At 33.1% G+C, this 25306-nt stretch overlaps 6 protein-coding genes across 6 annotated transcripts; 4 read left to right on the top strand and 2 right to left on the bottom strand.

The window, feature by feature from the left end:
- Positions 1 to 162: 162 nt before the first annotated feature.
- LOC117783873 (putative glutathione-specific gamma-glutamylcyclotransferase 2) lies at positions 163 to 1284 on the top strand. The gene has a single exon (XM_034621433.1). It carries the CDS (start codon positions 240 to 242, stop codon positions 1182 to 1184), a length of 945 nt encoding a protein of 314 aa, XP_034477324.1. The 5' UTR covers positions 163 to 239; the 3' UTR covers positions 1185 to 1284.
- Positions 1285 to 1645: 361 nt separating this feature from the next.
- Positions 1646 to 2398, top strand: LOC117790113 (NTF2-related export protein). Its single transcript, XM_034629401.1, has 3 exons — positions 1646 to 1733; positions 1794 to 1880; positions 1971 to 2398. The coding sequence occupies exons 1-3, from the start codon at positions 1725 to 1727 to the stop codon at positions 2280 to 2282; spliced, it is 408 nt and encodes a 135-aa protein (XP_034485292.1). The 5' UTR covers positions 1646 to 1724; the 3' UTR covers positions 2283 to 2398.
- An 848-nt stretch (positions 2399 to 3246) lies between these two features.
- Positions 3247 to 4314, top strand: LOC117790914 (high mobility group protein DSP1). The gene has a single exon (XM_034630531.1). It carries the CDS (start codon positions 3403 to 3405, stop codon positions 4108 to 4110), a length of 708 nt encoding a protein of 235 aa, XP_034486422.1. The 5' UTR covers positions 3247 to 3402; the 3' UTR covers positions 4111 to 4314.
- An 824-nt stretch (positions 4315 to 5138) lies between these two features.
- LOC117786294 (protein lin-52 homolog) lies at positions 5139 to 6723 on the bottom strand. The gene is made up of 4 exons (XM_034624479.1): positions 6577 to 6723; positions 6385 to 6516; positions 6213 to 6317; positions 5139 to 5562 (listed from the first exon to the last, which is right to left on the bottom strand). The coding sequence occupies exons 1-4, from the start codon at positions 6614 to 6616 to the stop codon at positions 5399 to 5401; spliced, it is 441 nt and encodes a 146-aa protein (XP_034480370.1). The 5' UTR covers positions 6617 to 6723; the 3' UTR covers positions 5139 to 5398.
- Positions 6724 to 7577: 854 nt separating this feature from the next.
- LOC117786287 (N-acylneuraminate-9-phosphatase) lies at positions 7578 to 15227 on the top strand. The gene is made up of 3 exons (XM_034624467.1): positions 7578 to 8010; positions 11853 to 12338; positions 14257 to 15227. The coding sequence occupies exons 1-3, from the start codon at positions 7855 to 7857 to the stop codon at positions 14677 to 14679; spliced, it is 1065 nt and encodes a 354-aa protein (XP_034480358.1). The 5' UTR covers positions 7578 to 7854; the 3' UTR covers positions 14680 to 15227.
- A 1892-nt stretch (positions 15228 to 17119) lies between these two features.
- Positions 17120 to 24701, bottom strand: LOC117788750 (MAP kinase-activated protein kinase 2). Its single transcript, XM_034627605.1, has 5 exons — positions 24539 to 24701; positions 21579 to 21893; positions 19638 to 19909; positions 18464 to 18879; positions 17120 to 18012 (listed from the first exon to the last, which is right to left on the bottom strand). The coding sequence occupies exons 2-5, from the start codon at positions 21863 to 21865 to the stop codon at positions 17920 to 17922; spliced, it is 1068 nt and encodes a 355-aa protein (XP_034483496.1). The 5' UTR covers positions 21866 to 21893; positions 24539 to 24701; the 3' UTR covers positions 17120 to 17919.
- Between the last annotated feature and the right edge of the window lie 605 nt (positions 24702 to 25306).

Here is a 25306-nt window from a genome sequence, read left to right as displayed (position 1 = left end):
TCTAAGAATTGGGTAGTTTTCATAAAATTGGCTTTTTTAAATAAAAATTGGATCATTTTCTGGCGATTTTTTATTTTATTAAGTAGCAACCGTGGTTGACAGCTAATCGTAATCGTTAGTTGATAACATAAACAATAAATTTATCGATATATTATCAGCAGGCCTTGTGAAATCATTTCGTTTTTATACTATGAAATATTATGAATATTTGAAGTGAAATATCGTTAGAGTAGCGGCAAATGTTGCGTTTTGTACAAGGCATTCGACTTAGCAACAGTCAAACGGTGACAGAATTATCAGTGCTTACCGCTGAGATTTATCGTCATTGTTTCGCCGAGTTGGCCAAAAGCGACATCCATCGGCTGAATGGCGAACAATCGTTGAAATTGCTGCACAGCTTCGATGCACAGCCGAGCAATCAATCGGAGTGGATAGCGCCCACAGTGGATGATGTGTGGATCTTTGGCTATGGATCGCTGGTGTGGAAAGCGGACTTCCCCTATATAGATCGAAGAAGAGGCTTCGTTTGTGGCTATAAACGACGTTTCTATCAGCACAGCATCGATCATCGTGGCATTCCAGAGAAACCAGGACGAGTAGTTACTTTATTACCCGGAAATCCAGAGACGGATCGTGTTTATGGTGTCGCCTATCGCATAGCAGCGTTACAAAAGTCCCAGGTGCTGGATCATCTGGATTATCGCGAAAAGAATGGCTATGATCGTGTGAATTTGGAGTTTCATGAATATCCGACGGCCACGATACCCATTAAAGTTATCATGTACATGGCATCGCAGGCAAACGATTCCTATGCCGGAGATGTGTGGCAAGTGTCATCGATAGCCAGACAAATCTTCACCTCAGCGGGTCCCAGTGGTCCCAATCGCGAGTATCTATTCAATCTATCGATTGCAATGCGTCAGCTATTTCCCGATGCTATCGATGAGCATCTCACGGAGCTGGTGGATTGTGTTCAGCGTTACATTGAGCACGATGAGCCCACGTTACTGGAGCGTGCCTTGAGTGCAGAGATCAACCAAATATTGAGGGAGTGCATTGCTTATAATCCTCCCCAGCAGCACGAGGAGATTGCCCGACGCCTGGAGGCGTTACGTGTACGCTTTGAACGTCCGGGTTGGCGTGAAACATATCTGCAACAGGAATTGCCACCTGAGCGCTCTTGACCGCACGCAAATCGGGCGATTTATTTATTTAGACTAGCTTGTTCCCCTATGTTCATTCCTTAGTAAAATATAGCAACGATTATATACAAAAATTTCGAAAGTTCTGCTCTTTTAATCGTTTGCCAACAGCAACAGATTTTTTTTAATCTTTCTAAGATAGCACATAATTTATAGACCCTCTATTTTCTTCCATTTGAAGTTCTTTGATACATTTGATAAATTGATATTATTTAATTTTATAAGCATATAGTCATCAGTTTAACTAAATTATTATATTTATAAAATACATAATTTAAATGTAGCAATGAAATCGCGAGCAATCTCACAACAAACTTTTATTTAAATTTCGCGCTTAAGTTTTTGCTGACATCAGCTGTTAAATATATCGATAAGAAAACATCGCATCATTTTTAATTGAGTCGCAGCCAACTTCATTTTTCTAGCAAACGAATTCTGACAATAGCCAGATCTAGCTATAAAATATCTAAGTTGGCAACAGTGAACTCTATTCTGTTTGTCTCGTTTCGAACAGCAAGCAATATGAACAACGTGAGTAAAAATAACAAATATAATACAACATTTAAATAATATGAATGCATTTGATTTAAGGAGCTGAAAAACAAAGTTGAGACCTGTTGCCGTACGGCCGAGGACTTTACGCGTTTATATTATGCCTCCTTGGACAATCGGCGACATGTAAGTAAATTGCCGGCAATGGCGAAATATGCAACAACAAATAAATTAAATAAAAATATGTAATAAATGCATTTCTTTTTATGTACACAGCAAATGGGTCGACTGTATATAGATAGTGCGACATTCAGTTGGAACGGCAACGGTGCGCAGGGCCGGGAAACTATTGAACGCTACTTTCTGGAGCTGCCGAGTTCCCGCCATCAGCTGACGACCCTGGACTCGCAGCCCATTTTGGACGCCGCTGTGGGCAATCAATCGACATACATCATCTTGGCCAGCGGAACGGTTAAGTATGCAGAACAATCGATTCGCAACTTTCAACAATCGTTTGTTATAACCGCCGAGAATGATAAATGGAAAATTGCATCCGATTGTTATAGATTGCAGGAGCCATTACAATAAATGAATGTTAATATTTACATACACATATATATTATATGTTTATGTGCTCAGTGTCAGATACGAATTGAAAATGCTTTTTGATAATATAGCATAATTATGACTTATTAATTAATTAAGATAGTGGTAATTTTGAATATAACTACTATATTTAGTAAGCAAATAAATTGAAACTAAATTGTTTTTAAAATGTAAATACAAATGTAACTTAATTTGTCCCTTGTTTCTATAATTTTTTTAAAGTCCTCACAAGAGTTTTGAAACCAATCTTGTCATGATCGAAATAATGATATGCTAATCATAACATGCTAAAAATTTCAAAGTTACACATTTTTCAACTCCAAAGTGGCAGATTTGTTAATCAATGCTTAAACTTAAGCTAAATATTAGACAAAAGTTTTAGACTATGTAAATATTTATGTACATAGATCTTCCCATAACACAATCTTCATTAAAATCTTTCAATTTATTGCTTATACCATTTTTGCTTGCCCTTTTATTAGTTCTATCGGTAAACTAAAAGAGTCAATTAATTTTTTTAAACTAGACAGATTTATAGCTAAAGTCATATCTTTAAATTTGCAGTTTGTGTAATTACAAAATTGCCAGCCTAGCTAAAGCCCGGCCAAAATGGCAGCACTGCTGCCGACGAGCCGAGAGAGAGAGATGCATTCGCGTTAATTTCGCTGCACTTCGTCGTTGCTTGGTCTTTGGGGTTCTGTGCCGTTCGTTGTCTCTTTCTGGCCACGCACTCGCGTGACAACAATCTTCCAGTCCACACGCAACTCCAGCAGCTGCAGTTTAGGTTTCGCTTCATTTGCATTCCACATAAATATAAATTGAATTTGCAACGGCAACGGAAACGGATCAGGAAAAGGAAACAAATAAATAGCAACAACAACATAAAGTAGCTAAAAGGCAAGGCAACAAGTCGTGAGTGTTGTTGTTGTGGGGAGTGTGTGTGTGTGCGTGTGTGTGTGTGTGTGAGTGAGTGACAAACTGCCCAGTGCCTGACCTTGGCCTAGTTGGCGCGCACAGCAACAGCAACACTTGGAGTGGGCAGGGGCAGGAAAAGGAGGAGGTCAGCTGTCTTAGACAAACTGGCGGCAACATTCTTGTTGCCATGCCCAGTCAGAGCGTAACGAATGCAGCTGCAACTCCGGCCGTAGCTGCCGGCGGTGGCATTAATGCAGTAACCGCAACCGTAACATCTCAACATCAGCAGCAGCAGCAGCAACATCTTCAGCAGCAGCAGCAACACCTGCAACAGCAGCAGCAACATCTGCAGCAACAGCAACATCTTCAGCAACATCATCATCAGCAACAGCTTGCCAGCAACATGAGCATGTTGACAGTCAAAAGCAACATGGGAGCTAGCGCTCGTTATCTCTGGACAGATCGTGAGCTGCTCATGCATCTACAAAATTATACACCATTGATATTGCTAATTGATTTTGTGGAAAAGACGCGCACAAAACGTTTCTATGAGAGCTCCGAACGTTATGAGATACTCATGCTGGTGTTTATAATGCGCAAGGGAGCGCCATTTTGTGAGAACAAGCGATTTCCGGCCGAATATTGGGTAAATCTATCGGTGGGTCCAATTGCCGAGGCATTTGATCGATTGCAGGCGGCTATCGATATACCCGATCCACAGATGCCCATCCATATGAGTGTAACGGATTTGACCAGCTGGAAGCAAATGTTCGATGTCGCCATGTTGGATATTAGACGTTATGCATATTATACAGATCCAATGCAATTGGCCGATGTTGGCGTCTTTAATCGCATCACATTCGAGCAACGTTTTGGCATGCAGTGGCAGGAATAGAGAAATCTGACGATATCCTTGACCCACTCTTAAGAATACTCCTCTTCTAAATACATAGCATACTTATGTGCTAGGCACACACACAAACACACACATGCATATGTACCTCAGCAACATTTTGTATGTCATGGTGCAATTATTAACGAGGTGACTTATTAATTTACCACAAGGAGTCAAGGCTGCCACATTTGGTACATTTCCACATAAAACTGGTACATTTCTACATAAAACTGGTACATTTGTAGCAAATGTGGTACATCATTTATTTTCGAAATGGTTCATATTTACGAATATTTATGTATTTTAATTATTTTTTTTTTGAGTATATATTCTGAAGCCAAGTGAATTAAATACTTCACCTCGTTAATAATTACACCATGCGCAATTTACGTATGTATGCATTCCCATTAAAATATTCACCAACACATGCACACACATACAGTGGCTCACAGTTTTTTTGACCTACTACTTTTTTAGCTGTATTGTTTTTATCAGATACCGTAACGATTATAATTTTTTTTCTAAAAGATTAGAAAAAAAAACTTACTTTTGAATTTTTTAAAGAAATCATTTTTAATTGTTAAAATTATTTTAAATAATAGCAACAAAATATATTTATTAAATTTCAATTTTTTTATAATAACTAAGCCATAACTTTTTCAAAGCTTTATTATGTGTATTTTTTATAATAAGTAAAATGAAAATGTTTAGCTTAAGCTTAAACAATATTTAAGAAATCTGCGTTTAAAACTTATTTGTATCTCCTTCCTATTGAAATCTAAATTTATGTAAAAATTTCAATATGTAAGTCTAGTGGGTCAAATAAGCTAAGCATCACTGTGTGTTATATTAAATGTTGGTTTTAAGCATAGCGGAATTTACTTACTGTGCCTTCTCCTCACTCCTCACTCCCTCCATCCACTCACTCTGACCATCCTTGTCTCCTGTTAGCCATCTGGCAGCTCTCCAATATAATGGGACTATTATATATATATTATATAGACTCTGTATGAATATCAGAAAAATGCTTTAATGGAAATAAATGTTATTTATTGTTGACTAGCGTAATCGACGCGTTTTACAATTCTGTTGAAATATGCACATGCAAGCACGTAATTATGATGAATAATATTATTATAAAAGCCTCTTATCACTAAAAAAAAACAATCAAACCAATTTGTAATTTTTTAGTGAAAAGATGGCCATAAGTTGGTAATTATGTAAGTATTATAATCTAAAGTTAATCAAGTCTGACGTCAGAGATGTTTTGCTGCGCATTTGCTAAAAATTAATTTCGAAAATCTTTCGTTTTCGTAAGACGATCGCGATCAAAGATGCCCAAAAGTTTGCCTCGAGTCATCTCTTTGGACTCACGCAGTCCCAACTTGTAGATTTCTTCCTGCATTGCCTTAATCTTATCAACCAGTTGTTCTGGCGGCAAACGAGCAAATTCTAAAAAGGTTTACAGTATTAAAATTATTTCAGAGATTTAAAGATAAGCTCAGGTCAATTTTAAAACAAGCTGACATATTCACTCTAATCGGCTTAACTATCAGGATTGTTTTAAATTTTACTTTTCATCTTATAGAATTTCATTACATTGTATGAAATAAAATGTTAAGTTTGGACCTAGTCGATATTAAAAGCTTTTAAGGCCTGTCTAGGAACAATTCATTTAAAAAATTGTGTTTTTATTCCTTGCGTGGACGAAAATTGTTTCTTTGATTCTATGAAGTATTGAAGGTTGTGGTCCTAACAAGAGTTTTAATACCAATCTTGTCAGGATCGGGCTAAAAACACTTAAGAAATGCTAATAATAACGTGCTAAACTTTTTTGAAAATAAATAAATTTTTCAACTCAAAAAGGCGGGGACAAGGAATTGATTTTAGATTTTTTTTGGTACAACATCTTGGATTTAAATTTTTTTTGTGCCCATACAAATCGATGCACCCTACTGTATATAATTCTATAATAGCTCTGTGGACTGTCGCTACCTTGTTATTGTACCATGGTACTCTGCGCTGCACAAAGTTTGAACTAAATAGATACTATAGGTGTATGAATATGTCACCTTGTTAATAATTTTAACAACTCTGCTTACGGTTAATGGCCGACAAGTTGGCATTGGTCAAAATTCTTGCGGGATCAATATTTGGTGTATGTATCGGTGTATCGCTCTTGGTCAGAAACTCATCCATGCCAGGAACTAAATGTGTAAAATTGAATATGAAAATAACACACGTGTAACAGAGTGTGTGTGTGTGTGTACTTACAGCGCTCTGGCCACTGTACGGGCGACTCCCGCAATGTCTCCGCTGATTTTAAGTCATCCTCTTTGGCGGTCAGATTATTATTGGTGGAACTCTCAGCATCGTTGCCTTCGTCTTCAGTCTTCAAAGTGGTCTCTGCGAATTAACAAGTGATTAAAGGCAAACATAATGGTAAAAGGCGTATGTGCAACCCACCTGGCTCCAAGATTTTAATATCCACTTCTAAATTACTCATTGTCGCAATTTATTAAAATAGAATAGCAAAATCAATTACATCAATTGTAAACAAAATTTGTCCGCAATATGAATTTGGCGTTGCCAGCTACACGAAAAATGCTGCATGGTTGCCATATACCGATAATAATCGTCAAGCAATGCTGCAGTGCTGTACAATGCATATATGTGGGTAGTGCTGCAAAATTAAATTTAATAAATTAGGAGCTTGGCACTGTTGTCAGGTTAGCTATTTTATAGCTAGTGCTGGCTATTTTCAGAGTTAGATTTTTAGAAAAATTTTAAAATTGCTATTAGCTGGCTATTTAAAATATATATATTCGACTATGTTTTGCCATTTATATTTTTTTCTAAGACTATGCAGCGCAGGTACTACATTTGTAAATCAGCAATTATTTTTTTGTTATTTTTTTTTAGCTATTTTGCATTTAAATTACAGCTATTTTTCTGATGCTTTCCAGCTAGAAACACATAATTTTTTCTCTAATAAGTTGACAACACTGGAGCTTGATTTATTGAGCACGTTATTTACAGCTTGAGTTCTTGCATTTGCTGTATTATTTTATGTAAAAAAATATAAAGTTGTCATTCACTTTGCCTAATTTAATTTATAGTTATGCAAACTGTATGTTCTTGCGCTCTCTTGCCATTGCCAGACTATTGCCAGCTCGCTCTGACGCACTGACAAGCGACCTGACCTCTCTCTATACTCAACTTACAGTGACAGTTCAAAAGCTGTGGACGTCAAATTATTTTAATTCTTGACGTCTTAAGAGTGATTTAAGTGTGCCATAACTAAAAGCAATTGAAAGTGATAAAATTAAATATATTATATTTGTGGTAAAGTAAATCAATTTTGACATTGTCGTGACCTAAAGTTAATGTGCTGCACATGAACTTACGCGCCCAACTGTAGAATCGTGCGTGCGTACACTTTCTTTCAGTCATTGCCTCGCTCTTACTTTGCTTACATATTTACCTGTTCCCTTATTTAACCTTAGTACAACGTTTTTCGTTTTTTCAATTCAGTTGCTGTTCAACTAACGTAACGCGTGCAACTACCTCCAAAAAGGGGTTAAATATATACGATAAAATATTTGTTTTCCTTCAGTGGCGCCAAATATTTAAATATTAAAAAACAAAAGATTACAATTCATATGATATTTGTGCTGGCCCCGCAACTCCCCATTGATCCCCCTTGAGTAACTTAGTGGCTTCTACAGTGCGTGGCAATAACTCATGGCCGCTAGCAAACTTTCAACAGCGACGGTAACAACGAGCATCAAGCATCAAAATCCATTCGATGGCATTTGTGCGAAAATCTCAGCGTTCTACTTCGACTTAGATAATACACTTATCCCAACGCGGGCCGGTGACTCCAAAGCAATACGCAAGGTATGTACGAAATGTTTATACGACAGTTAAAATCAGTTTACACGAAATCAATCAACTCGCGACTTTCGTGAAAAGTGACTTTTTTGAACAACTCGTTCTAAATACAGCTAGTCTAGGTAGTGTTTTGGCAACATCAAAATGGAATACAATTAAACAAAATTTTATGGAATTTTATTTTATTTATTTTGTTCTTAGAATTAAAAAAACGTTTTTTTTCCTTGAATTTAACGATTATTTTAATTAAAAACAAATATGTAAATTTTTACTTTGTCAAAAAACTTTCTTGACAAACTGTAAATCTTTTTTAAGTGGGAGAAAATAAAATTGTATGTCAATTTGTCTTGCAATAAATATACATAAATTTTTTTTATGGATTAATGTCTATGGTTCTAAGAACAAGTTAAACAACTGTCAACTAAGCTATAAAGAACTCTGTCATATGCTTTATTATTATTATATATATTGCCTATATATTGTATAAAAACACAAAGTAACAGCTTTAAACTATTTCAAAATAAAAGTCCTGTATGTCAAAACGATTTAAGCTAATTGCGGTTAAGCTGCCTTATAAACTTCTTACTTCTGCCCCGACGGGTGAAAGTGCGCGCGCTCTGTGTCATGCTTCACCCACACTCTTACACGCACACACAGTCAAAAACATTTTTGTAAAAATTTTCCACTGCATTCGTTTGTTACGTATGTATGTATATATATATATATGTGCTACATATATGTATATGTCGATGATTTCTATGCCTCACTATCAGCAGTCGGCACGCGCGCATTTCTCATAGGGTATAAATACGCCTATGTGTGTTTGTGTGAGTGTGTGAGTGTGTGTGTGTGTGTGTGTGAGTGTGAGTGAATGCAAGTTTGATCAATGCACGTTGTCCGTATGTCTGTCTCGCTGTCTCTGTCTGTCCAACGCTAGAGGTCAAAGTCATAACAAAATGTGCATGCACATCACTAAATGCGCTGATGACACTTGTCAGTTTTATGCTTTGTTTTGTTGTCACATATATGTAAACAAAAACTGATCATTGATAAGAGATCAGCGAAATTGATTTTAATTTTAAAATACTCTACTCTCTTTTTTGTTTTGTTGCGTTTTCAATCAATTTTTTCGAAATGACGCATTTATGCGGAAGCTAAGACGTAAATGTCACTTGAAACGAGTTAAACTTATGCACTTTTTATCAGTGACGAACAAGTTGTATTGCGTACTTTAACCACTACATACATACGTACATATGTGACTGAAAATAACTGGACACACCTATTTTTTTAGTGAGATATGTAAATTTAAAAATTGTTAATGATAAAGTACTTTAAATTGTTTGTTTATTTTATTTGTCTAAATTTCCAACTTACAACACTTTCAAAATAAATACATCTGTCAAAAAACTAAAACAGCTGAATATATTTTAAAACAAACCATTTACAACTTAAGATGTTAATTAGTCAGTTAAAAATATAAAACACGCTCGACAGTAGGATATCCTGAGCCCAGGTACTCTTTTATAAAAGTTGATTTTCGACCAATTGTTCCTATGGCAGCTTTATGATATATGGAACCGATTTGAATCAAATCTGGTCAGAATGTACAAAACCAACATTTATACATATTTTATCAGTTTGGTTGAAAAACAAAAAACTTTCATACTAAAAGTTGATTTTTTACCGATTGGTCCTATAACAGCTATATGATATAGTCGATCGATTTGTACGAACTTCGGTCAGGATAGGCAAAACCAAGTTAAATTCTTATTCTATCAGTTTGGTTAAGATATCTCAAAAAACAAAAAACTTTTTTATACCAAGACTTCATTTTCGATTGAGCGTCTCTATTGCAGCTATATGATAAAGTAGAGCGATTTTAACCAAATTTGGTCTGGATGTATAATACCAGCCCAGATGCATATTTTATCAGTTTGGTTCTGATATCTCAACAAACAAAAAACTTTTTCATACTAAAACTTCATTTTCGATGTATCGTTCCCATGGCAGCTATATGATATAGTGGTCCGATCTAAAAATAAAAAGAATTTGATCTGCCTATGGTATCCAGGAACCTACATACCAAGTTTGAAGTCTCTAGCTTTTATGGATTCTAAAATCGACGCGTTCAAACAGACGGACAGACAGACGGACAAACAGACAGACATGGGGGTCTGCCACGCCCCCTTCTGCCTGTTACATACATTCTGCCAAACACATAATACCCTTTTTTGGCCATTTTCATTGGGCTCAGGGTATTACAAAACCTGTTAAAAGAAAAACCGGCTATAATAACATGCTCATTAATTAATTTATTTTTTGTTGACGCAAACTTGATTTATAATTGACATTTTTTTTGCATTTACAGCAGTTTTTCACTGTTTTTTCTAACTTGTTATCGTAGGTTACTATCGGTTTCGATTTTGCCCGATAAACAGTTTATACATATTTTGCAACTCACTTAAAATATCTTTTTAAAAAAAGATATGTGTGATACAAACTTTTAAGCTTTAAATGTAGTTTTTAAAATTATTTTTTACTTCACATTTAAATGTGTAAAATTTAAAAGATCATTTATAAGCATTCCGAGAATTCTATTAGTAGATAAAGAATTGATTTCCTTGGGTATTTCTTTATTTTGTGTTAATGGCTTGGATTGCTGGAAAATCCCATGATGCGTTCGGTTTATAGGAAATGCGCGTTATTACGAGTATTATTCAAGAGCTAACAAGTGTCATGACCTCATAAGTAAAACGTCTCTAATGCAAGAGTTTCCCCTACTCAGTCAGTCGTCAGTCAGTTTTGACAAAGTAAAATCGTTAATATTGCATTTTGAAAAATTTTTTTTTATGCTTACTCATTTTTAGAAATAAAATATTATTGTACTTTTTTGGCAGCTAAAGCTAACAAGTGTCATGTTGGCATAACTGCAACGTTGCTTGTCCAAAATTTACCTTACTCACTTACATACAGTTAGTGAAGTAATTGTTTGGTCAAAATTATATAATTTTTTGCACTTTATTTTGGCGAAAAAAAAACACTTGAATTAAAAATTTATTTTTTTTTTGTGTTTCTGCTTCTTGTTCTTAAAATAAGATTCATTGGACTTAACTATTTTGAGTAATAGCAAATTAGTATATTTAAAAATTTAAGAAAACAAAAAATTTTGATTAAAAAAACCAATTTGGATTTGCTTATGTGTTTGCTTATGGTTCTTTAAATAAGATAATGGTTTTAACTATTTTATGAAATAAAAAAATTATAAATTGTAGAATTTTAAACAATAAAACCTTTTGCAAAAAAAAAAAAACATTTTGGATTTTTGAAAATGTTGGCTTATTGTTCTCAAAATAAGATTCATTGAGTTTAACTATTTTAAGAAAAAAAAATCATTTGGATTTTCAAAATATCTTTAAATATTTTTGCTTATGAGATAAAAGATTGTAAAATTTAAAAATATCAAAAAAATTTCCAAAAAAAAAAAAACCATTTGAAATTCTAAATATGTTGGCTTATGGTTCTTAAAAATGCATCCTGCATTGGGTTAAATTATTTTAAGAAATTTAAAGTTTTTAAATTGTAAAAGTTTTGCAAAAAGAAAAAAAACCATTTGGATATTCAAAATTTGATTAAAATAAATTTTGTTTATGGCTCTAAAATAAAGTGTATATAACTTTTTGAAAAAGATAAAAAATTTGTAGATTGTAAAATAAAAAAAAAAATGGAAAGTTTGTAAATTTTGTGTGTTGTGAAAAGAATTACTTGACACACTGTTTGTATTTATTTATGTCACGTTCCCATTTTTAATTGCACATGTGTATGTTGTTAACATTTTTTTTTGGCAGCTTGCCGACGTGCTGGAAACGCAGTATAGCTTTACCAAAGATGATGCCAATCTGGCCACACAGAACTTTTTAAAGTCCTTCCGTCGCTGTCCGGACAATTCGCAGACGTCGCTGGACTCGTGGCGGACACATTTGTGGCGCGAATCGTTGCAGCAGAAGCATAAACATCTGGCCGATGACATCTATCCGCAGTGGCTGAAACTACGCTATCGTTATTTGGCCGTGCCGCAGGATTATGTGCAACTATTGCAGCGTATGCGACGTGCCGGCTATGCCCTGGCACTTATCACCAACGGGCCGTCGAATGCACAGTGGGAGAAGGTGGCCAAATTGCGGGTACGCGGCTATTTTGACTGTGTGCTCGTCTCATCGGATCTGCCGTGGGAGAAACCACATCCGGAGATATTCTATGCCGCATGCAATTTTCTCAATGTCAAACCGCAGGAATGCGCCATGATTGGTGATAAACTCGAGACCGATATCAAGGTGAGTGCATTATCTTATTGAAATAAATAAATCAACACACACAATGCTCGGTACGTTCAATAAAAGTACAAAACAAGAATTGAAGTAAAGTAAAAAATAAATTAATACTTCAAAATGCGAAATTTCAGGATTTTTAATATATAAGACTTTTTAATCGATAAAAATATCACTTTTAACTTAAATAGAATCTGAAAATCCGTTTCAATCAATCTTTGATCTGCAGATTTATCAGAGGTGCCTAAAAACAGAATTTTTAATAAACAATTTTTTTTTTAAATTTGTAAAGTAAAATGAACGTTCTGATAAGAATTATTGCTTGAAAAGAAATCAAGAAACAATTTTGAATTTCTTAATTTCTTTTTAAAGGTAATTTAAAAGTTTAAGTACAACTAAAAATAATAAAAAAAATGCAATATTTTTTGGAAATGTTTTTGTTTAAAATCTTTAAATAAATAAAGCAAATAATTTGAATTTTTTATTTATTTTTTTTTTTTTGAAGTTATATAAAAACGAAACCTTTAAATAACATTCATTTATTTAATTATTATTTATTCGTGTTATTCGTTTTTATTTTAGCCCAAAAATAAGAGTTAAATTTGATTAATTAAGTAAACAATTCAGATAATTTTTTTCGGGTATGATTTTTTTGTAAACCTTAACTCTTGTTTCTGGTCAGTTATAATTATTATTATGGCATTAAATGTTTATTTTCAAAAGTATTTTAAAAATAAAATATTTTCATAAAATTGATATTTAATTTATTTTTAATATCTCTTCTTAAGGTCAAATAACGAGTTAAGTTTAAGTATTTTTATTCGATTTTTTTTTAAGCTCAAAAATAAGAGTATAACATGTTTAGTTAAGTAAAAAGTGCAGGTTTTTTTACTGGATTGATTTTTTTTTTGGTAAATCTTAACTCTTTTTTCTGGTTAGTTATTATAGATTCAATAATTATTATTAATTTGGCATTTAATGTTGATTTTCAAAAGTATATTAAAAGTAAAACATTTGAATAAAATTAATATTTAAATATTATTAAATATCTCTTTTTACGGTCAAAAAACAAGCTCAGTTTAATTAATTGAATAAAAAATAATTTTTCTTAGATCTTAACTCATATTTTTGGTCACTTATTATAGATCCAATTATTATTATTATTTTTATTATTATGGCATTAAATGTTTACTTTCAAAGGTATATTAAAATAAATAATATTTAAAGCTTTTTTTAGGATAAAAAAAAAACAAGTTTAGTTCAATTAATTGAATAAAAAATTTAGGATCAATTTTTTTTTATCATAACTATTTTTCTGGTCAGTTATTACAGATCCAATTATTGTTATTAATTTGGCAGTAAATGTTGATTTTCGAAAGTATATTAAAAATAAAACATTTTAATAAAATTGATATATTTTTTTTAATATCTCTTTTTAAGGTGAAAATAAGAGTTTAATTTAATTAATTGGATAAAAAATTCAGAATCAATTTTTTTTTAATCTAACTCCTATTTCTAGTGACTTATTATAGATTCAAATATTATTATTAATATTATGGCATTAAATGTTTATTTTCAAAGGTATATTAAAATAAATAAATATTTAACATCTCATTTAAAGATCAAAAATAAGAGTTTACTTTAGTTAATTGAATAAAAACTTCAGGATAAATTTTTTTTTTTTTCTAAACTCTTATTGCTGTTCTGTGCAGATTATTATTAATATTGCTTCAAGCAACATATATAATTTGAATTTGAAAATTGTGTATTATTATTATTAATATTGCTTCAAGCAACATATATAATTTGAATTTGAAAGTTGTGTGCGCTCTCTCTCGCTCTCTCTCTGTTTGTCGGTCTGTCTCTGTCTAATCCACTTCATATTGTGATGTATTCAAGTTGATGTTGTTTCTCTATTTTGCAGGGCGGACACCTCGCTCAATTGGGTCTGACATTCTGGACACCGTTGAACAGCAGCAGTGCTGCACAGTGCCTGGACGATGTGGACTATAAGCCGCATATAAAGCTGAACAATCTGTTGGAGATTTACAAATACTTTCCGCGCTTAAATGCGGTGGTGCCACCGCCAGCATCGCCGAGCACAGCGCATCGACGTGGCAGCCACATGTGCTCCAGCAGCACCAGCAGCAGCTGTGATAGTGAACGTGCCACAGCAGCAACAACACGTCAGCAACAACAACAACAGCAGCAGCAGCAACAGCAACAACATCAGCAACATCAGCAGCAACAACAATACCATCAATGGGCATATAGAAGAGGCGGATCTTTGCCGGCAATGGATTGTTCCAATAGCGAGACGGAGAATAGCTGCGATAGTTTTCTCTAATGAAAAATCTAATGAAAATGTAATGAAGTACCTTCAGTTTACAAAAAGCTAAAAAAAAACCACACACTAAACACAACCTGGGACACAACACTAGAAACAAGCAACAGAAAATGAATTAATGTTAACTTATGCAGGAATTTTCAAGTTCAACTACAAAAAGCAGCAGAAGTCAAGAGGATTAAGAAGAAGAAGCAGCAGCAGCTACAACAACCACGTTTAATCTCGAAATCTGCCATAAAAATACTCAAATAGTTTTAAGGCTTTTTCCAACCACAACTTCCACTCCTTCAGCCACTCTCCAGGAACAGCAAAAAAAAAGAAATATATATACCTTAAAATATAAAAAAAAATATACATATACTATATGTATATATCATATGTATTTTTGTAAAAGCAATGTGAATATGAATATATATACTTGTATAATATATATACATACAATATATGGTACTGCATAGGTTAGTGTGCACAACACCCTGTATTTTTGTTGTTGTTTATTTTTGCACCAACCGCACCACAAACAGAGCAACTCTACACAACTCTACAAATAAAAGAAATTGTTAACTATTGACGTAGGATACTCTCTGTCTCTCTCTATATATATATATATTTATACATATATACTGTTAGCTGTTGTTGTTGTTGTTGTTGTTGTTGTTGTATTTGTTAAATGCTTATAATTTTTTTTTTTTTTTTGCATAAGCGCATGTTAACTAATATCCCCGCCAGAACTGAGATACCCATTAATTACCAATTTAGCAAACTGTTATTTGCAATGCAAACGCAAAAATCCCAATTCCCCAATACACAGTAAAGTAGCCTTAGGGATCTGCCTGATGTGTGTGTGTGTGTGTGTGTGAGTGCGAGTGTGTGTGTGCGAGTGTTGTGTGTGTGTGTATAGAATTGCACTGTTATATATTTATACATACAAAACAAAAAGTAAATGAATGAAAAGAAAAATAAACAATTATATTGCAAACTTAAAAGCTGTAAAATTTCAATTCTTTGTTGGGAATTTCTGTGGGGTTTTCAGCGGGGAAGTACCGACAAAAATCGAGTTACAGCTAACAATTGAAATATTATGCAGTATCAAAAAAGTGTTCAAATAATAATAGAATTGATATTCCACTTGCAAATCGGTTAAGAATTGACAAAGTTATGACAGTTTGAAGTTTTAGATAAAATTTAACTATCAAATTCTGATGCAGAATCAATTAAGAGGTGAAATAATGTTAAAATTGACTTTCCGCAAGGTAATCGGTTATGATTTGACAAAGTTATGAGTGTTTGAAGTTTTTGAAAAAAAAATTGAAATTTCATATTTTAATGCAGAATCAATTTAGAGGTGAAATAATGATATAATTGACATACCGCAAGGAAGTCTGTTAAGTTTTCACAAAGTTATGGCAGTTTGAATTTTTCTAAAAACAGACATAACTACCGTGATTCACCGTTATATTCAGAAAACTGTGGGTGCAGTCATACCCTAAATATACTACTACACTAGTATATCATAATCTTATAACTATTATTAACATAAAGATATTGCAATTATACTTGCTTGTTATTTTTACTACCTGTAAGAAAAACCGCAGGGTATTAAAAAACTTTATCAACTTGTTATCAGCTGTCGTACATATATTTTCAAATTAGACATTGTAAATACCATCTGATACTCAGTATACCTATTCTTTAATCATTTGTACGAATTGTGTCTTTATAGTGATATATTCAATTGTCTCTTATGTGCCAACTATTTTTAAATGAAACTTGGCAACAAAATCAAATCGTTGTACTCGTCTACAATTGGTTGCAGTCAGTAAATAAATGGGTCGACAAAAAGTTCGATGAGATCATTAAAAGTATTATTTGACATTTAGAAGAATCTTTAAGTAGATTTCAGAGAGACAATGATGGGAAAAAAAAAGAGAACGTGAGGGATTGTATAGATGAGATTCACGTATTCATATTCAACATATATATGTTTATTCCTTGGGAAAATATTCGAAATCAGAAATACTTCATTACAAAAAAATTAAGTATATTGAGAATTCTCGTTAATAAAAGCTATTTACAGCTTTAATGTGTTTTTTATGCAGTGTTATATAATGTCAAGTTGTACGGGTTTATAATTTATCCATTAAAGCAGGCATTTCCAAGTGGTTCGTCCATTGTCCTATGTGAACTAACTATCCACTAATGATATTTAAGTGAAACTTGGTATACATGAGTCTTATGCCTCTTTAATAAACATATGTTGAAATGGTACAGATCGAATTACTATATCATAAAGCTGTCATAGCAACAATCGCAAGAAAATCAATGATTATATAAAAAAAAGTTATTTTTTTTTTAACAAAGAAACAAATTAATTAACAAAGAATTATTACCCGACCACATGTGTATTATTGATACAAATAAAATGCATTATTTTAATAGATTTTATAAACTACAAATACTTTATTTATATGATAAATTGTAGAGCTTGCATATATGTAGAGTCTGAAAATGTAATCAACACACGTAAAACTGCAGCAAGGCTAAATTTAAAGTTAATGTTAACTGGCATTATCGTCATCATTCCATCCAAATATTTCATTAAATTATAAACATATAGATCTTTCTTTTCATCATTTTATATAGTATAAGTATAGTAGATATCATTATGCAAAATAAAAAAAAAAAAGTCACAAAATTATGAATACACAAATTACAATCAATAAAATTCTGAATATTTTTGTTTTTTTCTTTTTTCGGAACTGGTTGGAGGACTGGCTATAGCCGGATCTTGTCTAGACATTATAATTTTTTTGTTTTGTTTTTCACATACACATAACATATATAATTATGTAGTTGCATAGATTTAGTTTCATTATGAAAGAGCACTTTATCAGACTAAAAGAAATAACGTTAAAACCTTTAACCAAATTTGGAAATGGACATAAAAACAAACAACAAAAATATATATATATGAACATAATGTAAAATAGATCAATGGGGGAGGTGTGTTAAACTTTAGAACTTTTCACATTTTGTAGTCGTGTGCTTTTGTTTTGTTTTTGTAAGCATTGAACAACTCGCTTAAATCTTATGGAGCATCCAGATTGGATAATTTATCTCATATTGTTGTAGAATTTCTTTTGGGGGGGTTAAAGTTGGGGTTTAAGGGGGTTTGGCGTTTGTCCTTTATTCCTTGTTTTTTTTTGTAATGTTGTTGTTGTTGCTGTTGCTGTTATCGACTCATTTGTTCTGCGCCGCATAAATCTCCTCAATCTTTTTCCTGCGCTTGGTCAACAGCGGATTGTTGGACTTGTCCAGCGCCTTAATTTGCATCTGCAAAGATTATAAATAATTAGTTAAGCGAAAATGGTGAATCGAGTTTAAGCACGAAATGAAAAAAATCGAAAAAAAATTCGATAAAAATATCTAGATTTCTTAAAACACTTTTTATTTAAACAGGCAAAGGATGATAAAAAAAAGGGCCGTTGGAAAAAACTTCAATTTTGATGCAGGCACAAATTATTGCAAAAAGTTATAACAGTTTGAAGTTTTTGAAAAAGGTTCAAGTATGGAAACAATGGATAGCAATATAATGAAAATGAGTTTTCCAATTTTAAGCAGTATCAAGTTGAGTAAATTGATCAATATTTCATGAAAATCAATTTTATTAACTCGATTTCTTGTCAAAAAAATGTTATCGAAAATCGATAATAATATTTTTCATTGTATTTATTATAAAATAAGATATGTAACTTTGGGATTGCTTATGTGTAGGAACGCTTACCTGATCGTAATCGACACGCATGGTGGCCAGCGATCGTGTCATCTCCTCCTGGACTTCGGGCCAGGTTTCCTCGCCCTCTTTGAGCATGCGGCCGGTGCAGAGCGGCGTTTGGGGCACCGCATGGAACTGGGCAATCCATTTGTTGCGCAACACATCCTCGATGTGCAGACGCTTGCTGGGATCCACATTCAGCATGCCCTTGATTAGATCCTTGGCCGCTTGACTCACATTCGTCCATTCGGGATCGGGAAAATCATATTGTCCGGTGCGTATGCGTTTCTTCATGCCCGGCGATATGGCCAGACCGTTGTTGCTGTAGAACGGCGGAAATCCGCACATTATTATGTACATGACCACGCCCAGCGACCAGATGTCACAGCTTTTGTCATACTTTTGCGGACCGAGCACTTCGGGAGCTACAAATCAAATTAAATCGAATCAAATCACAAATTAATTAGTCATGCGATTTCCAAACGAGGCACAGTGGGTCGTTTGTTTAATTTAGCTACGATTTATTTAAAGTTGTACAACATTTCTAGTCGGAGTAATGCTTTTTTCGAATTAATCAATTTAAAAAATATTAGTTTTTTAATTTAATTATATTTAAAAAGCTTTAAAAACAAAATTAAAGTTTGTCCTAAGATTTATAAAAAGTTTCTAAATTTTCTCATATATCCATGTAAACCAAAGGAAAAATATTAGTTTTTTGATTTAATTAAATTTAAAAAGTTTTAAAAACAAAATTAAAATTTGTTCTAAGATTTACAAAAAGTTTCTAAATTTTCTCTTATAAACCAAAGGAAAAATACTGGTTTTTTTATTTAAATAGTTTAAAAAACAAAATTAAAATTTGTTCGAAGATTTAAAAAGTTTCATAATTTTATCATAATATCCATGTAAACCAAATGAAAAATATTGGGTTTTAATTTAATACAAATTTTAAAAAGTATTAATGAAATTAATAAAAATTATCTTTAAATTTTTATAAAAAAAAATATTATAAATTTCTTATTTACTAATTAATAAATATAAACGTAACTGAACCCGAAATTCGTATTAGGCATACAAATTTGGTAATTTGGGGACAAAGTTTTAAATGAATGTGAGCAAAAATGAACAAAAGGACCACTGTGCGATGTGTGAGAGAAGTAGGGAGATTAAATAGGTAACTGACCGACATAGTAGGGCGTATAGCAGGGCGTTTGTAGGGTATCATTGGTGAATGTCTCCTTGGCGAAACCGAAATCGGTCAGTTTCAATATCGCATTTGGCTGCTTTGTCGTATACAGCAAATTCTCTGGCTTGAGATCGCGATGTGCGATATCGCGACTGTGCAGATAATGTATTGCCGCACAGATCTCGTGCATTATCTGTGCCGCCTCCCGTTCCGTGAATGCCCCATCCGCCTTGTCCTGTATGCGCTGGAACAGCTCGCCACCTTCCATGCTGCAAAGAAAAAATATGCATTAATAAAAATCTGGGAATCAAACCGAAACAAATATAGGTTACGGTTTCGGTTTCCGCTACGTACCGAAATAACTATTTCGGTAAAAGGTTCTATTTCAGTTTTCTTCTTTCCATTCCGGTATCAGTACCGGTACGCAAAAGGTACAGCAAATCAGTTTTGAAAAATTTTAAGATGTCGTTTTATAATAAATATGAACGAATTTAAAAAGATTTGAATGCAGAATGTATTAAGAGGCCAAATCATGATCAAAATGACATTCCGCTTGAAAATCGGTTCAGTTTTGATCAAGTTATGACAGTTTGAAGTTGGTCAGACTGCGGATTTAGCCACTTTACAAGTCCAAATTATTGTTCAATTTCACATGATTTTTTACAAAAAAATGAAAGGCCTCAAAATCAAGTTTAAAGTGTTGTTTTATACTAATTACGATATAAGGAGTTGATTAAAAGTGAAAACTTGAGATTTAAAATTTTGAATTTTCGAAATTTCAAAGGGGGGACCCTTAGCATCCAAGGCAAGATTTAGAGAAAAATAAATTTTTTTACAAAATTAATTAATTTTTAATGCAAAATGAATTAAAATGCCAAAAAGTGATTAAAATGACAATTCGTTTGAAAATCGGTTTAGTTTTGATCAAGTTATGACAGTTTGAAGTTGGTCAGACTGCGGATTTAGCCACTTTACAAGTCCAAATTTTTGTTCAATTTCACATGATTTTTTACAAAAAAATGAAAGGTCTCAGAATCAAGTTTTAAGTGTTGTTTTATACTAATTACGATATAAAGAGTTGATTAAAAGTGAAAACTTAAGATTTAAAATTTTGAATTTTCAAAATTTCAAAGGGGGGACCCTTACCATCGAAATCGGATCTTGGTGGAAAGTAATTAAATTTTCTTAATGAACAAAAATTGAATGCAGAATGAATTTAGAGTCCAAATCATGATGAAAATGACAGTGCGTTTGAAAATCTATTCAATGTTGATCAAGTTATGTCAGTTGGAAGTTGGACAACTCTTTGACCGGTTCCGGTACCGCTTCCGGTACCGCTTCCGGTGTTATTCCCTGATAAAAATAAATCAATTTACAATACCAAATTTACATTAATTAATAATCTCGCAAAATTAAATTAAATTTAAAATGTTATACAACATAATTTTAGATAAAAAATGACACACAAAGCGAAATTGCTCTGTTTTCGCAATTTCATGAGAAATCTAAAAGTAACTGCGTTATTTTTAAACCTGCGGTAAGAAATCGTAATGTAAATTTGCTGTTCTGTCAGAATATTATATGATATTCCGGACTAATTTAGACAGACGTAATGATATTCCGAATGAAAATCTGACTAATTTTGACAGAGTTATGCCTGAGTTTGTATTATACCTATTCGTCACTTATTATCCATGTATATACATGGCTTTTGAGGTTGATGAGACATTTTTAGCAATGGCATTTAAAACTGTCAATTTAATATCGATTATAGAAAGTGAAGCTATGATTTTAGTAGAAAATTGGGAGGTTTAATGGTTTAATGATATGAAATTGGATAAGATGACTCCATAACTACTTTTCGGATTGAATTTGTCTATGACATTTTCAAGAGATTCAGAGTTTTAGTTGGAATATAGGTGTAGAATTTAGACGCACCATTCCATCACGACAAGTAGACACTTGCGACCACTGTAGGTGTTCTCGTAGACATCTACTATATTGACTATATGTCGACATCCGCTGACCCGCCAATGCAAATCGACCTCACGTCGCGCCTTCTCATTGTCCAGCAGCACTTTGAGGGCATAGTTCTGTTTGGTGCGTCGATTGGTGCACTGCACCACTTTTCCATTGATGCCCAGTCCCAGCACAGTGTCCGAGATTTCATAGTCGTCGACGAGCGGCGTCGTCTTCGGTTGCCGTTGATTCTGCAGCGAAAGCATTCTCTCTTTTTTGTGAGCCGAGCAGTATCTGTGACGGGAAAAAAGGAAAAGCGATTAGTAGTGCCTAAAAAGGTAGAAAGAAGCGTGGTAGACCCCATAAAGTATATAAACCAATTCACTAACTGACAAAAAAAAAAAGAAAAAGTTGAATTAAAAAAAAAAAATGTAACGGGTGGTAACGGTTGTCAATTTTATTTTTTTGATATTTTGGTTTTGATAAAAAATAAATAAAAGATAATAAACCGTTAATAAAAAAGTTTTTTTCGGTTAGGATATCGGTTAAGGTTACCAATTTCAATCGGTTAATACCGGTTATAGGTTACGGTTTAAATACCTTTTATTTATATTTTGTTATAATATGATCTTTTTGTAATTACAAAAAAAAAAAAAAATAAGAATCAAGCCTCAAACGCTTTCTTTTCAATCTAGATTTTCTTAATAATTCGAATTTTTTTCGACCCCGAATATCGAAAAAAAAAAACAAATTCGAGAGCGAATTTAAAGCTACATTGTTGAGTTTTGGAACATATAATATGTATAATAAACTCGAAAGGTATTCAAGAAATAGCTTAATTACAGGGTCTCTCACAGTCGGATTCCTTTGGTACTAGAATTTTTTTTTTATTATTGTTTATGAAATGCAAAGAAATTTGAAATTACTGTGTTTTGGCACTGCCAATATTGCCGGATCGTTGATAAATTGCAAGTGTCATCTTAGCATAGTAATTATAATGAATTTACATTCGTTAATTTTGAAGTCAATTTTATTTCAGCAATGACGTCACGTGCGACCGACAATGTTTAATAATTCATGTGTCTCACTTACACACACACACACACACACACACCCACACAAACTGACTTCCATGCAATATAATTTACAAATAAAACAATTCACTTTTTCGAGTTTCGTTGTGGGTAAAACAACAAAACAAAAAACAAAAACAACTTGTTAACAATGTCCAAAAGTTCACACTGTATTTATCGGTTGGTGGGAGGGGAAGGGGAAGTGGAAGGGGAAGGCAACTTCAAATAATTGAATATATGCATCTATCGAGTGATTTACAATGGCATAAATTTACTATCGACTGCCCTAAATTATATATACTTTTGTATATTTTTCAATATGTTAATGGGCTTACACAGATTTCCGTTTTGTTTATGAAATTTTATGCAAGCGGTTTTACCTGTGTTTGTCGGTGTGTTCAGTGTGTGTGTGTTGAGTGCGGGTGTGCGTGTGGGTGTGCAAAAAATGAACAGTTTGGTCAGCTGGTTCTTGGCCATGCGACTTGCACAGTTAGTTACAATAATAAATCTTGCACTAATTGTTAGGCAAACAAAAAGCAAACAAACATTACACAATTGTTCAACTGGGGAGGAGCGGTAACAATAAATAAAATAAAACAAAAACAACTAAGAAAATAAAATGCACTTGCAGGCTGGCAACTCTGATTGGACATTGAGCTGCGTTGGCATGCCCACTTTTTAGCCGATGACATTGTGTGTGTGTATGTATTAGAGATGGCACTTTTAGTTCAGCTTGCTAAACAAGTTCACTCGTTCACATTTGAGTCATTAACTAATTCAGTTATTTAGTTTTATGAACGATGTAAATAGGTTACAGCTGTTGACTGATAGTGAGTGAAATGACTTATAAATTTAAAATTATAATAAATGACAAATGCTTATTATTTTTAGAACTGAACTTTTATTTGTTTGTGTTGTATTTTGGGTTTGAGTATACGCTCAAAAATAAATTAAGGCTGTCAAGATATTGTGGGCTTAAATTGCTAAATTTAAAACAAAAAGTTGCTTGAAATAGCTAAAACAAAAATAATTGATAATTTTGTTTAAAAGATTTATGAATATGGACATATTACTAAGATTAAGATTAACTTATTTTATTTCATCTAGTGATATTTTGACAATGTCGATGAAATTAAAATCATTATATATTGAATGTTAAAAATTTTTTTTTTGACAAAATGGATTTTCTCTTAGCATCTCGTTGAATTTTTCAGCTTTTTCCATTAAAAAAATGTTAAATCTAGTTTTAATTTGTTAAATGGGAACACTGATCGTGCATCACGTATTATATTTAAATTTGCATGAATTTTATATCTTTAAGTGGATCAAATAAGCTGAGAGTCACTGTAGTTCATAATTGACTGAATTAATTCGTTCATTTGAACTTTTGTAGAACGAAACGACACAGCTCTACTGTAAATGTGTGTGCGTGTGTGAGTGCGTAAGTGTATTTACCGCTGATGAAATTTGTGCCTGTTATTATTTATTTAAATCACATTATGCTGAATCAAACAAAGACGGCATAGTTAATAAAACATGTGGTGAATTCTTAAAATGCCGTTGCGGTCACACATAACGACATATTGCACGCACACGCACTCACTGTAAGTTAAGCACACACACACACGCGTACGCACACACACATTCACCTGGCGTGTCAAAGCGGCAGCAACATGCGTCATGTCCCCCAGTAATTCTGTTTGCTATTTATTTAGTAACATTTTCACTTTGCGCTTATTTTTGTCAACGTACAATTGGTTCTTCTTTTTTTAACTCGTTTTTCAATTAAAGCCTCGTTTTGTTAAGATTGAAAATTAGCACTCAATGCTGCAGTTCACCTAAATGTTCTCGTTTTCATTAACATACCTCTTAAAGTATTTGTTTTTCGGCGTGCTATGTAACAATAACAACAACAACAACAATAACAAAAAGAAAACAACAATCCGAATTGAATGTTATTATTCACGAACGCAGCACGCTGCGTGTTCAAGCAAAAGCAAAAACAACGACTGAAGCAATGTTGCCAACTTTTTAGATGAAAAATAGCTGCTTCTGATTGGAAAGCATCCGAAAAATAGCTGAAATTGCGATGCAAAATAGCTAAGACCGAGACGGCACAGCTGTTTACCAAATTAAGTTTTAGTACTGCCAACTTGTCTTTTAACAGTCAAGTCGCAACAAAAAACGGACTGGCAGGCTTGGGTCACGCATTAATTTTTGCTAAAAAAAAAAAATTTTATTGCGCTCCGTTATAGATTGTGATAAAAGTGTGTCCGCATTAGAGGAAAAAATAGCCGGTTCTGTCTGAAGAGCTTCTGAATTTAAATTTATCTTGCACTTTTTCATAGTTTTAGAAGGTATATTGATAATAGCTAGATTTCCGGCTAATAGTTTAAGTTTTCTAGCAACGAACTACCTATAAAATAGCTAAGTTGCAAACAGTGTTGGCAGCACAGAAATGGTTACACCTACCTGGCAATAACAGTCTGGCAGCGCTGTATGACGCGCCATATTTGAATTATCACCACGTCACTGCTTTGAATTCACTTTTGATATTAAAGGGTAGTCTAAGCCGGCATCTTTACTTGACATCATTCATATATTAATGACTGATTGATTTATAAGCTAATCTCT

This window comes from Drosophila innubila, chromosome X (assembly GCF_004354385.1).
Source record: "Drosophila innubila isolate TH190305 chromosome X, UK_Dinn_1.0, whole genome shotgun sequence".
NCBI classification, from domain to species: Eukaryota; Metazoa; Arthropoda; class Insecta; order Diptera; family Drosophilidae; genus Drosophila; species Drosophila innubila.
The sequence above is the reverse complement of the archived record's forward strand: the minus strand, read 5'-3'. Positions and strand labels throughout refer to the sequence as shown.

What these genes read in the sequence shown, in the direction of transcription:
- LOC117786294 (XM_034624479.1), bottom strand. Translation starts at nt 6,616, where the DNA reads ATGAGTAATTTAGAAGTGGATATTAAAATCTTGGAGCCAG. An exon ending in TATTAAAATCTTGGAGCCAG is followed by an intron (nt 6,517 to 6,576) that starts GTGGGTTGCACA and finishes GTTAATTCGCAG; the next exon opens with AGACCACTTTGAAGACTGAA. An exon ending in CGTACAGTGGCCAGAGCGCT is followed by an intron (nt 6,318 to 6,384) that starts GTAAGTACACAC and finishes TTACACATTTAG; the next exon opens with TTCCTGGCATGGATGAGTTT.
- LOC117786287 (XM_034624467.1), top strand. Translation starts at nt 7,855, where the DNA reads ATGGCCGCTAGCAAACTTTCAACAGCGACGGTAACAACGAGCATCAAG. An exon ending in ACTCCAAAGCAATACGCAAG is followed by an intron (nt 8,011 to 11,852) that starts GTATGTACGAAA and finishes TTTTTTTGGCAG; the next exon opens with CTTGCCGACGTGCTGGAAAC. An exon ending in AACTCGAGACCGATATCAAG is followed by an intron (nt 12,339 to 14,256) that starts GTGAGTGCATTA and finishes TCTATTTTGCAG; the next exon opens with GGCGGACACCTCGCTCAATT.
- LOC117790914 (XM_034630531.1), top strand. Translation starts at nt 3,403, where the DNA reads ATGCCCAGTCAGAGCGTAACGAATGCAGCTGCAACTCCGGCCGTAGCT.
- LOC117788750 (XM_034627605.1), bottom strand. Translation starts at nt 21,865, where the DNA reads ATGCTTTCGCTGCAGAATCAACGGCAACCGAAGACGACGCCGCTCGTC. An exon ending in CTACTTGTCGTGATGGAATG is followed by an intron (nt 19,910 to 21,578) that starts GTGCGTCTAAAT and finishes TTTTCTTTGCAG; the next exon opens with CATGGAAGGTGGCGAGCTGT. An exon ending in TGCGTGTCGATTACGATCAG is followed by an intron (nt 18,013 to 18,463) that starts GTAAGCGTTCCT and finishes TAATCTTTGCAG; the next exon opens with ATGCAAATTAAGGCGCTGGA.
- LOC117783873 (XM_034621433.1), top strand. Translation starts at nt 240, where the DNA reads ATGTTGCGTTTTGTACAAGGCATTCGACTTAGCAACAGTCAAACGGTG.
- LOC117790113 (XM_034629401.1), top strand. An exon ending in CCTTGGACAATCGGCGACAT is followed by an intron (nt 1,881 to 1,970) that starts GTAAGTAAATTG and finishes TTATGTACACAG; the next exon opens with CAAATGGGTCGACTGTATAT.